This window comes from Quercus suber, unplaced genomic scaffold (assembly GCF_002906115.3).
Source record: "Quercus suber isolate HL8 unplaced genomic scaffold, Cork oak 2.0 scaffold_62, whole genome shotgun sequence".
NCBI classification, from domain to species: Eukaryota; Viridiplantae; Streptophyta; class Magnoliopsida; order Fagales; family Fagaceae; genus Quercus; species Quercus suber.
This window is the reverse complement of record NW_027069527.1, coordinates 651262-664673: the sequence shown is the minus strand read 5'-3', so window position 1 is coordinate 664673 and position 13412 is coordinate 651262. Positions and strand designations below refer to the sequence as shown.

Genomic DNA, 13412 nt, shown 5'->3' with positions numbered 1-13412 from the left:
AACATTATAATTTTCCTTTATATAACTTCTTCCATATTCCCTTCCCACAGTTATAAAGTCCATGTTCACAAAATTTTTCACAACTTCTTATCATAATTGTAATATGGTAGAGTATAAGTAATAGGGAAAAAAAAAAATAGTAGATTTATATGAAAGAGATACAATTTGTCATATAAAATAGTTGTGATAAAAGTTGTAACTGTGGCATTAGACTTACTTCCATTATTATAATAAAACCATAGCTACCTTTGAATTCTAAATAAACTAGAAAATATAATGCAGAGATATATTAATTAGAAAAGAATATTCAAATTCTAAAAGATATCATTAAGTCTACTTAAAAAAAAAAGGACTAACATGGAAATTAAATTAAATTAAATTAATTAAGAATGTAATTTATGTTGCTTTCCCAATTATACTATTAGAGATTGACATTATTGTCTTATTGATTGCAGGTGAACCCTAATCTATCAGGATTGGTCTCATTGAATCCTGGGAGGATTGCCATTGAATGTGCTAAAGTGGCTTCAAAAATAGAAATGATGGAGGCTCCTGCGACAACAAAAGACATGATGGAAATTGAAATAGAAACATGGACGCTGCCCTCGCCTCTTAAGGTACTCGGATGCATAAATTTTTTTTGATAGAAAGCTTCAAAATATATCATTAACCAGCTGAATTAATAACATCATTAGAGAGACTTTCCTGCAGAAACGAAGGAGCTAGCCTCTTCTAACGTAACTACAATCAGATCTAACCATACATAATGATTTAGCATTTCGAGCTAATACATGTGTAATTACATGGGAGATAATAAGGCTCCCTTAAGTTTAACCAAGTCCAATAGATGCTCAACTTTTGAAAAATTAGGCTCTGCAGAAATGAGAGCTTGAATAGTCTTTAACGAATTCCCTTCTAAAGTCACCAAATTAAGTCAATTGCACGTACAACAGCCATAGCTTCAGCCTCCTCAGCATCACTACGTACCCATATCTTCCAATGAACTTAATGCTCCAATGTACAGCACCCTATATTTCTTTTAGAATGCTTTGTCATGAAAAAAATACACACACATATATAAACTAAAATTGGTTTTTTTTTTTTAATAAATAAATTTCTAGGGTAAATATTGTAGTAGTATATACTATATGATAATATATATATCTATGCATGAAATCTTTCTCAGCCAAAAAAGTTACTATTATTTTTTATTATAAAATATAAGGTGTTGAATTAGTAGGAGACTGATAATTTTTAGTATAAAATGATAGTACAAAGAAATCCATTGTTGCAAACTGGCTCCGCGACGGTAATCCTAATTTTTTTTTTTTTCCATTTTCACCTTCAGTGTTCGGAGTCGATTGAAAATTTTTTAAACTGGGTTGACGAAAATGGGGAAGATATTGAAGTTCATTCCGGTTGGATAGATAAACAGTACACACAATGCGAAGATTTCATTATCCACCCCGAATTGAAAGACTTAACAGGTTATAAAAGTTTGTATCCGAGTGCCGTCAAAGGTGATTGGAAAAAAGTCCATAACATATGTCATGAACAAATGTTTTTAAGTACTGTCCCAATCACCAATTCCTTGGACACGGTATTCCACCTGGCAATCTCTGATGACCAAAAAGATATTTTTGAACAACTTCTACAACTATTACCTCAGGAAAGTTTACGCATAGCAAGTGCTTTAAGAAGGAAAAACAAGAAAGGAAATAATCTTCTCCACATTGCAGCATCAGTGGGGAGTGTGACGATGTGTCGCCGCATCATTAGCATCTCAAAATCAATGATAAATACTTATAACAATGAAGGTGAGTCCCCTCTCTTCGTAGCAGCACTTAATGGTCACAAAGACGCTTTCCTTTACCTCCATTCTGAATGTGGCCCTGATGAAGACTACTGTATAAGAAATAATGGTGACACCATTCTCCACTGTACTATTGCTGAAGAATACTATGGTGAGCATTTTGATGCTTTAAGACTTAAGCAACACACACGCTTGTGCATATATATATATATATATATTATGACAAAGTTATATTTATTGTAACTTTAAGCAATATTATTTATTTGAAAATTTAATATTTTGAAAATTTGTTGTTGGATTATATGTTTTCTATTTTTTTAATATACTGCATGCCAAATTTTGTATCAAATATATATTATTTATTATTTGATCCATATATATTATTATCTTTAGTTCATAATTTTAATATACAAAAAGTTAAAAATTTGATACGTTAGATAGACTTTGCAAATATGGAAACTATAAAAAGAAAATCTAATCCAATAAGAATTGTCAGAATGTTACACTATTCAATAATTATATATATATATATATATATTATTGTTTTATTCATCAACTACTTAAGTTTTGTTTGAGTTTTGGAAGTAAATTATTATTGTTGTTTTTGATAGCATAGAAGTGGATTATTAATCTGTCAAATAAATTTAACAAACAGATTATGAAAATTGGCAAGTTGTACAATAGTTACGTACGTTGTTGTTAATTATTATTATTATTTAGAATCAGATAAAAGAATTATTAAGTCACATTTGGTTATTGTGCTTGGCAGAATTGTCCTGCAAAATACTTGACTTGTATGTAGAGCTGGTAGATTTTACCAATAATAAACGCATAAGCTCTCTCCATCTCCTAGCAAATAAGCCTTCCGCCTTCAAAAGTGGCAGCAATCTTCGATGGTTTGAAGAAATCATCTACCACTGTGAGTATACTGTAAATTTTTAAGATTGATAAGAGTATCTCATGATCAAGTAAATAAACATCAAATCACTATTATGTCTTTTAATATTGTATTTCAAACCAGTTTAAAGAAGAAAATGATTAGTTTCACACTGTGACACTGTCACTGAATTAAATTATTTATCAACCCTTCCAGAACTCAAGTTTTGCAAAATTTTTAGTTACGTTTATTTCCCATTAACCGCTACTATATGTCCATATTCATTGTTAATTGAGTTTGGAAGGCACAAAGAGCTTGGATGGAATTGTGTTTTGGATTAAGTGACTTAAATGATAAAAATTTAAAAGCGGTTATGTATTCTTGTTTAGTGGAATAGTTGCTTCTTATTTTAATAAGAAATAAAATTGGGTTGTGAAATGAACAATTTAAGCTATAAATATAACATATAGCACAATGGTTAGTAAGGCAATATAGATAAAATGTTAGGTTGGCAATTTGAAATTAGGTATACTTAGGAGATCTCAGATCTGTCAAGGTTTTCTGCAACAAAAATATCGTTATCTTACATTCTTACTTATAAAGAGTGGAATGAACTGGTACAAGGACAAATACATTGATGTTAAGAGTGAGTCATATATTTTAATTGTTCTTCATTTTCTCTGCCGAAGGCAAAAAATTTCACGTATGATTAACAATCTCCTATAAAAGAAATCACCAAATAATAGTGCAACAAGAAGAGTGCGGAAGATTATACTCTGTTTCCATGTGGTCTGTGATCCGATAAATCTTCATCATCTTGTGGCATCAAAAATTCATTTACAGTGTGGTTTGTGACTTAGCTGCTTTCATTTCAGCAATAATTGTCGGAACAGACGAACAGGAACTAATTAGCGAAGCAGAAAAGAAGCATTTAAGATCAGAAGATACCCATAGAGGTATACACCAAAGTGAGAAATGTTCACAAACACATCACAATGTGTTAACCAAAAAAAGAAGAAGATAAACTAGCATTAGTGTGTTCAAGTAGGGGTTTTTTTTATTTTATTTTATTTTTTTTCTCTTCTTCTTCTTCTTCTTCTTCTTTTTTTTTTTTTTTTTGGTAGAGGAAAAGTGTGTTCAAGTAGTTAGAGATAAAAGCTAAGGGAAAAAAAATTGATGTCATGACTTGAGCTTCTATTGTTATTGGTCAAGACAACGAACGACGGATTGATATTGATTAATTGTCTTTTTGTATAGGATCCAACGGAGCTCTATGGGATCGATTGCAATTTCCACCTATTTACACAACCTGCTTTGAGTTTGTAAAACTTGTATTCAAGGACGTGCCATGTATATATTTGTTTTATTGTCTTTGTAAACTTAATACACTAGGATAGGAGTACAATGATATGAAACTTCCTCTTCTCACGTAATAATAAATTCTAATAATTAAAGTTATAATAAAAGTTATTATTCATGTAAAAGAGGGAGTATTACCTTATTATACTTTGAGAATATCTAATAATTTTCTTTTTTGTAAATTTCTACCAATTTACCAAACTAAATGACACTTTGATTTGAGATATACTTTATAACTAAGCTCATTTTCATTTTTCAGCAATTTTTAGAAAATGCACAAAGAAGAAAGCTGATATAGAGAACCCTGTAAGACCAGATGTTACCCAAGGAGGTAGATTTCAAAGCGAGAGATTAATGTTCACACGGTTATACGTTATAAGGAAAAAAAAATATTCACTAATTGTTTGAGAAGCTAGCACACAGATACAATTCACAATTTCAGTGATTTGACTTGAGCTTGTTGCTATTGCTCTATTCATGAGAATGATATTATTAAATGGATTAATACTAATCAATTTATTCTCATTCTTAATTTTGTGCAGCAGGAGACCCATCACCCTATAGAGTTGAGGGCCATCAATTACAACTTCCACCTAATTACAGAACCTGCATTTCGCTTGTAAAACTTGTCTCCAAGGCAGTGTTCATAATACTTGGTACTTATACGTGGTCTATCGTTCTCTGTTATATACGTTTCCTTTCAGTAATGCCAGCTATGTACGTACATAATAGATTTCACGACAAATTTAGTGGTTGTTATATTATTATTGATTTTCATATAGGTCTACTGACACTATTATAATATCTGCTATTAACAATTTATCATTTTAGGTTATCATGAAATTCATTATTCACACAAGAAAATCTATGCTTGGCTAGAGAGAAAATTTCACTTTGTGCAATTGCGTATAAGCTTAGTAAACACTGCTATGTTGATCTGTCCATCTTGTAGCTCTAGACTTATTGTTTACCTTTATATATATGTCCAAAATATCTATCTATTATTGAATCAGTAATGCTCCAATTATTACAAAATTTAGTACATAAGTTTTACTACAAAGATGGCATATCATTTTTTAAGCATACATTAAAAAAGTAATTCTTAAATTTATTATAATTGTTGTTGATGTCATATCAGCCACTTTTATTGTTACATTAGCTTCTAAATCTGTTGTTATAAAATTAGTAATAACTTCAGTATTGTCCTTATTCAATTACTTAACAAACATCTATGAGTATATCAGATTTAATTGGTAACTTATTAGTGTTGTGGATCTTCAGGAGCTCCGGAGATGGTAAGGAAGGTAAGGACGACGAAGGTGAGGAATGAATGGTCTATTCTGATCATGAACAAACTTTTGAAGAACACTTCAATGTATCAATTTTCAAAAGACATACCTTCATTTTCGTCCCACTATCCAGTGATACCTGACCATGCAAAATCTCAAAAAGATGATGAGAGCCCTTATATCATAAGAACTGCATCTGGTAAAATTGAGAAGCGTCTGCTTACTCCATCCAGCATAAATAGAAAAGGTAATCCTCTAATTCAACCTTAATATTTTTCAAGAGATAATCAATTACACAATTTATTTATTAATTTGTATATTTTATCGCATTTGAATTATTTACTTAATATGATTTATTTAATAATTATAGTTTACTACTTTACATAACTAATATTTAATTTCTTGATTAAAAAGCCTAAAATTGATAATAATATAATCTTCCAATTACGTTATTTGAAAATTAAACTTATTTCAATGGAAGAGTGATGTAATTATCAAAGGCACATATTAAATTCACCAACGAAAAAAATAAAAAACATATGTGAATAAAATACAATTTTTCGAACCACAAGTTGGTAAATAGAATTAGAGCTAAACCACGTGTATAAAGGGTAATTGTTGTTAGACCAAAAAAAAAAAAAGATAGTATTAGCCATTTTGATTTAATGGAAAGAAATTATCCTTAAAACTCCAACAAAAAACTTTAAGAATCAAGGAAAATTATAAAATTCACTTTTAATAGATTGGGATTAAAAAATAAAATAAAATCATGAATTTTGTAATGTCCACAATTAAATCCTAAACCATCATATGCAGAAGTAATTTAGGAATTTGGGAGTTGTGGGTTAGAGTAATGACAAACACTACTATTACTTGGAGGCTCTCACATTATGCCTGAGCCATGTTTAGTCTGGCCAGGAACAACAACTTCAATTGCAGGTCCCATTTTTTAAATTGTCAAAAATAAATGTTACATAAGAAATATGAATGAGCGCCATACTTTAAGAATGAGAGACCAAAGTAATAATCATTATAAAAATTTATCCAATTTAAGAAGATTACATAAGAAATATGAATAATTTGGGGTCATCCATATATGTTTTGTTGTTGAACATTTTAGCTAAATTTAAGTGTAAAATTTTCATCATTGAAAAGTTCCCAAAAAGATGGTGGCTCAGTGTATGATTTTGAACTGATGTGAACTCCTAACAAGGAGGTGGTATTTGCCTATTTGTCTAATTGGTATAGGGTTCACCGTGTATGAGAGGATGAGAAAGCTAACTACAAGAGGAAACAAGAGATACATGCTTATAGGATAATTGACATGTTTGGAAGTTTGGGAGGAGAAGAGAGTAGAGGGGAGGAGAGCAGTGGGGAGAAAAGTAGAGGGGAATGGTTATCCTCCACATTGTTTGAATGTTTTTAAAATTAAGTAAGAGGGAGGAGAATAATTAGCATTTTTATAGTATGTAATTTTGTTAATATGGTAAGGGTAAATTTGGTAATTCATTTGGTCAAGCATTTTTATACTCTACTTTCCTTCCAAATCTTTCCAATTTGGAGATATTTAAAATGATGGATTAGAAGTAGTTAGAACCCCTCTAAATTCTTCCAAATACCTCCCCCTCCTCCCTTAAAAATCATCCAAATAAGATAATTTAACTTATTCTCTCTTCCTTTACTCTATTCCCCTCTACTCCCATTCCATCCAAAAAACTATTAATTTACAATGTCCTAACAATGTAAAATTTACATTGTAAACTAAATAAATGTATACAATATTGTACACTTTTTTAAAATATGTATTGCACACATTTATTTAATTTACAATATAATATTTACATTAATAATATAATAAATAAACCAATAATTACCCTAAACTAACCAAAATCTAGGAGATAAGTTGATAACACGTGCAGTAGTGCTGTTTCTGAATCTTCAACTACATGCACAGCCAACTTTAGACCCCGATTTAGTAGTGGAAGGGTTGCCTTATGAGAAAGCCCGCAGGGCGTGGGCCCAATTAAGGATTTGAGCATAGTAGGCTATTAGAGCCTACAGATTACGACTGTGGCCTGGTATCTAGCCCACTTGATGTATCATCTTGGAAACATAAAGCCCATAATCTAACTCAGCCCATTACAAGTCCAACACCATTAGTATTAAGGGCCCGTTTGGATACAGCTGAAAACTGAAAACTGAAAATTGAAAATACTGTAGCAAAATAATTTTTAAATGTGTGAATAGTACCGTGGGACCCATTTTTAATGAAAAAATTGCTGAAAAGTAAAAATTGTGGGTCCGTGAACAGTGAAATTTGGGTTGAAAAGTCACATGTTGCGGCTACTGTTCAATGAACAGTAACTGCAACAGTGATGAACAGTGAAAATTCGGCTGGGAAAGGCTTGACACGCGTGTGAAAAAAAAAAAAAAAAAAAGAAGCTGAAAACGTAACGGCCAGACGCAAATGCGCTGGCCAAACGGTCTCTAAATCTAGGGCTACAAATATTTCACAACTGATATGTTGTTAATGGTAGATAATAAAATGATACCATTGATGAGTCTTAACAAAAACTAATAAAACTATGTAAATTGAACTATTGTGAAAATTGTTATAAAAACTAATTAAACTCCGTAAATCCAACTATTGTGAAAATTGTTATATAAATTGTTGTGTCTACGACATTACTCTAAATATAAATGATGATTCATCTAAAAAAAAGAAGTTATAAATGATGATAAGAATCCACATTGTTATGAGGACTAATGATGGATGTAGGGTGAGTAGGTCTTTTTCGTTGTAATTTCCTTTGGGTGGCCTTTTAATTTCTTGAAGTAAATTCTCACGTAGGAGTAGTACCTTCTATTGTAATTTCTCGCATAGCGAGTGGTCCTTCAGTGTAGATGCTCACATAGTGAGTGGTCTTTTCCATGAGGTAAATTATTGTATAGTGAGTGGTCTTTTTTGGTGTAACTTCTTAGTTCTTACATGGTGAATGACCTTTTCTTGTCGTAAATTCTCACATGACGAGTGGTCTTATCATCGCCATAAATTCCTACCCAGTGGGTGGCCTACAAAATCTATTGTAGGAAGTAATGCTCCTTTATCTGTTGCGGGAGGGATAATTATTCCAAAATTATTATATCCCTTGTGGATGGGATATAGCTACTTTTTTTTTTTCCGTGTAGAAAGGATGGATATTCCAAACCATTATCCCTTGAAGGGGAGATAGACCCACATTCTCATCTATACAGTATACACCTTTCGCTGAACCCATGTTTCTATCTTCGCTTGCTTGGACTAAAATTTATATTTACATGTGTTTGGAATAAAATTTATTAATCTGCAAAATAGTTCTTATTTTAAGACTTTTGACTCCACTTTTAGTTGCAAGTGTAGTCAAAAGAAAGTCAATTATAAATACCTAATTTTGTACCTGTTATTAATCTTAAATCTATGCCCAAAGTGGAGATTGAAATTGTCACCCATGGGTGATTGAGGTATTCTTGATATAGTTTGAAAGTAATCACAAAATCAACAATGCTCAAAACTGCTTAATAGGTGATGGTGAAAAATGATGGTTGCTCACTCAATTGACCATATCTTTTAATTATAATTTTTTTTTGAGTGAACCTTGCTTCATTGGAACATAGACATCTAAGATTTCAAAATAAACATAAATTTGACATAATTTTGATTTAAAATGAGTAAGATAAGTCCATTTGACGTTGGAGAAACAATATTGTCAATGTGTATGGAATGTGTATACATTTGCAAGAGTATGAAAAATGCTACAAAAATTTATTTGTCCATAAATAAGCCTTAAAAAGGTTCAATCTCTAGAAAGCTGTTGACCCCTTTACAAACCTCAAAATGGTTCCACCCAATTGTCTAGAAAGCTATAGGACCTTTACAAACCGAAAAAATTGTAATTTGAGCTTACAAATATCCACTACATGCCTCAAATCCTAATAATTTTCTGGAGAGAAAGAAATTTAGCTATTATTATCACAAAAACTCTCTTGTTTTCTCTAATATTCATCACACCAAAACTCTAGCACATTTTTTAGTTCATAATCTTTCTCTAGTAATCAGTTTCATTGATAACTCATTTTCAATCTTGGTCATAAATCTTTTAAGTGTATGTGTGTGTGTGTGTGTGTGTGTATATATTTATTTATGTATATGTGTATTATCTTTGAGTGTCTATTATTATGTTCTAAAGAGATCCTCTCAATTTCAATTCAATTTTGTTGTTGTAGATACTGAAGAGCCGTTTAAAAGCTTAAAACCTGTGATGCCCGTGCAAGGTTTGGATAGCAGTGATCAGTCAAAGGAAAAAAGAATAGAGGAGGAAGACATTAATCTGTCAGAGTTAACACCCATACTAGTAGCAGCTTGGAATGGAATTACTGAAATGGTTGAGGCAACCCTCAGGATTTATCCTATGGCCATGTATGACGTAGATAATAAACACCAAAAGAACATAGTGCTATTGACAGCGGAGCATAAACAACCTTGTGTATATAAGCTCCTACTCTCACTCAAGGAAGAGAAAATTATTAAAAAAAGTGTATTCTGTGAAGTGGATAATGAGGGGAATAGTGCATTGCATCTTGCCGCAAAGAGCACAAATTTTAATTGGCCAGTTCCTGGAGCCTTATCCCAAATGCAATGGGAAATCAAATGGTATGAGGTAAGATCTCTCATAATGGCCAAGTGAAAGAGGACTTTTATATATCATTGATTCCAAGACTCCTATATTATATATAGGAAAATAATAAAATTACTACAAAATATTTATAAATGAGTGTTATTAGGGATGCTAAAATCGTTACAAATACATAATTTTTATAAACTAATTTGTCGCTAATAACAAAAAATTAATTTAGGCATTTCATTTATTATTTTTAGAAATTCACAAATTATATTTATTATTACATCAGTTTGTCAATGTTATCCATTTATTATGCTTTTTAAATCCAACTTTCACATTTGTAAAGACTTAACATTTCCTTTACAAACTAATGTGACAATCTGAATTCTTCCAAAAAAAATTGACAATCTTAATAAATAATTACTTTTCTGTAGCGTTACAAGACTATAAATTTTATTACATTGAGCTTATAAATCAATGTGTCACTAATCATAGAAAAAAATTCAAACCTTCATTTAAGTGTCTTCTTAAAAAAATCCATTTAAGAGGTGGTTGAAATCTGTCAATCATATTTATTATTATATTAGTTTGTAAGTTTTATATAGTAAAACTCGTAGTATATTTAACAATTTTTTATACATTTTTATAATTGGTGTCATGTCAATTTGTAAGTGTTATATAGTAAAAGATATAATATTTTTAATTCACTCTCATAATATTTAAAGTAATGCTAGATATATTAAAATTTTTACAAATTGATGTGTAACTAACTAATAACAAAATAGGTAAATTTGATATTAATTTATTATGTTTTTTGAAATTCACAAATCATATATTCATTGCTTCATAAGTTTGTAGATGTTATATTATAAAATTTGTAATAGCTTTAGCCTTTTTATTATGTTAGATCTTAACTAGGTTTACAGAATACTGTGAGGACGATGAGACAAACTATTTCTCAGCACTTGATTTTGTTACACGCACACACAAAAAAGCTTGTTTATCTTGGATGAATTATCAACCCATTACTCGATCAGATCAGTATGTCGGAAACTAGTACAAATTGTTACAATGGGGTCACCGATTGGACCTTGCTTTTAGAAAGAAACTAATGCATTCCTTAGTTTTTATTTTGTACCATGCTTGGACTAAGGTTAATGTATACGACTATTTTTGTAGTAACAGAATGTATTAGGTCCTCTCCATTGGAAATAGATATGAAAGTATAACCTTATCTTTCTATTTCGAAATGCATGCAGTATATACAAAAATCATTGCAAAGAAACTTCCATTTTCTCGACAACAATAATAGCCAAACCCCAGAGGAGATCTTCACTAAAAACCACCAGGATCTTGTTGGAAAGGGAGGGAGCTGGCTAAACAACACATCGAATGCATGCTCAGTCGTAGCAGGTCTCTTTGTCACAAGCACCTTTTCCACCGCAACCAACTTACCTGATGCTATTAAAAACGAGGCTTATGATAAGGCATCCAAAATTTATGCTGGCTCATCCTTTGTGTCCTTCTACTCTTCACTCATAGCAGTTGTCATGTTCCTTGCAATTCCCACATCTGGGTGTAGAGAAACAGATTTCCGCCACGCCTTACCACGGAAGCTTTTGCTGGGTTTAACAGCATTCTACATTTCCATAGCTTCTACCTTGGTGTCCTTCACAACCGGACATTTCTTCATCTTTAGGGATCAACTAAAATTTGTATCTTCCACCTCGTATATAGTGACCTACGCACTGGTAACCGTGTCTTCTATGGCAGTGTTTCCGCTCTACTTTCATTTGGTGTGGGCTACCTTTAAGAAGGAGCTACAACGTAAATACAGGGTTAATATTCCTCACTGGCTTTTGGAAGATTAACTAGTATTTACATACCTATCTTCTTCGAGAGTTTGATTGATACACTTTCTCCAATAATATTGATGCTGGACTTGTATTGTGTGTTCTATTTCAATAAAGAAAAACATATTTATTTAGGTGAATTGAAAATTATCTACCTTCTTGATTAAGTTGTTTAACCATAATTTATCGTTGGGAGTTCAATTTGACTAATGTACCTCTCAAAGATATATCAATGGAGAGGGTGAGAGTAGAAGAATTTGGAGAATTAAAAGATGAAGATTGTGGATGAGTTAATTTTGTTTTTCTCTAGAATTTCTCTCTCAAAATTCTCTAGGGTTTCTTTCTCAAAATTCTCTCTAGAAGCTCTCTACATTTCGTGGTTATAAGGGTATTTATAGTAAGGTGTATAAGGAATATGAAGAGTCAGTTACAACCAAACAGGACATTCTGGCAACTTAAACTGCCTGACTAGACTGAAAGTTTTGTTCTATAGTGCAACAGCTGATGCGACCCTTTAGCTCCCTTTGCATGCTTCACACATGTGCCATTCTGATGATTTGCTAGTTGCGAGCTAGTCGCGAGGCTTTTCTTGAGTGCACACTCTTAAGCTTTTTTTCACATTCTTTCACGTACTACCTTTACATGATTCGCATTCAAAGAAACACAATAGCATAAGGATGTATGCATGTTCAACACACAAACAAGATGCAATGAGAACAGCAAAGCATAGATACTAAACAAAACTCAACTAAGATTTAGGAATCAACTAAAATTTATGTCTTCCACCTCCTATATAGTGACCTATACTCTGGTAACAGTGTCTTCTATGGCAGTNTGTTGAACCACAATTTATCGTTGGGAGTTCAATTGGTCTGAATATTTTATTTTTATTATCATTATGAATTTGATTTAAATGTTCTGAGTCAACTTTAATTATATATAGTTTGTGGGAAATAAAATATTTATTGAGTGTGTATTTTCATTTAAATTGTTGGATTAAGCATTGTCTAAACAAATATGTTGATCTTTAACATGTAATTCCAGTGGTCTCATCTTTTTAGTAATCTCCCTAAGCTGGTTAGACATAGGACTATAATGGTCCGTTTGGATTGAGAGAGAGAGGAAAGTAGAGTAGAGTAAATTGGCTCAAAATTAGTCTATTTTTTAATCAACTCTACTCTACTCCATCTTACTCCCCTTTCAATCCAAACAGACCCTAAATGAACCAGATTATTTATGAATAACTTGAGGTTGACTTGGGAAATGTTTGTTTATATTAGATACTTAGCAAACGGGCCAGTATCATACTCATGTTTAAGCTTGTCTATAAATAGATTTAAGTTAAACATAATAATATATTCATAAACAAGTTTGTATGTATAAGACTTGATTTAATGTGTACATGAAAAAAAAAGTATCTGACTTTGCATTTAACTATGTCCATCTCAGTATATTGTGATAATGTCATTCAAAAAGAGAGAGAACAAAAATAAGTTTTTTGCTTTATTTACAAAAATAAATCAAACATTAGTGTTTGCATAGTAAAATTTGAGGTGAGATTTT

At 31.4% G+C, this 13412-nt stretch overlaps 1 protein-coding gene and 1 long non-coding RNA gene across 2 annotated transcripts; both read left to right on the top strand.

The window, feature by feature from the left end:
• The first annotated feature begins 1348 nt into the window (after nt 1-1348).
• On the top strand, nt 1349-3647 carry LOC136067203 (uncharacterized). Its single transcript, XR_010628713.1, has 3 exons — nt 1349-1964; nt 2583-2732; nt 3566-3647. It is a non-coding gene; the product is annotated as an uncharacterized LOC136067203 (long non-coding RNA).
• Nucleotides 3648-9607: 5960 nt separating this feature from the next.
• On the top strand, nt 9608-11957 carry LOC111985869 (uncharacterized). Its single transcript, XM_024017518.2, has 2 exons — nt 9608-10035; nt 11256-11957. Exons 1-2 carry the CDS (start codon nt 9637-9639, stop codon nt 11865-11867), a joined length of 1011 nt encoding a protein of 336 aa, XP_023873286.2. The 5' UTR covers nt 9608-9636; the 3' UTR covers nt 11868-11957.
• The last annotated feature ends 1455 nt before the right edge of the window (nt 11958-13412 follow it).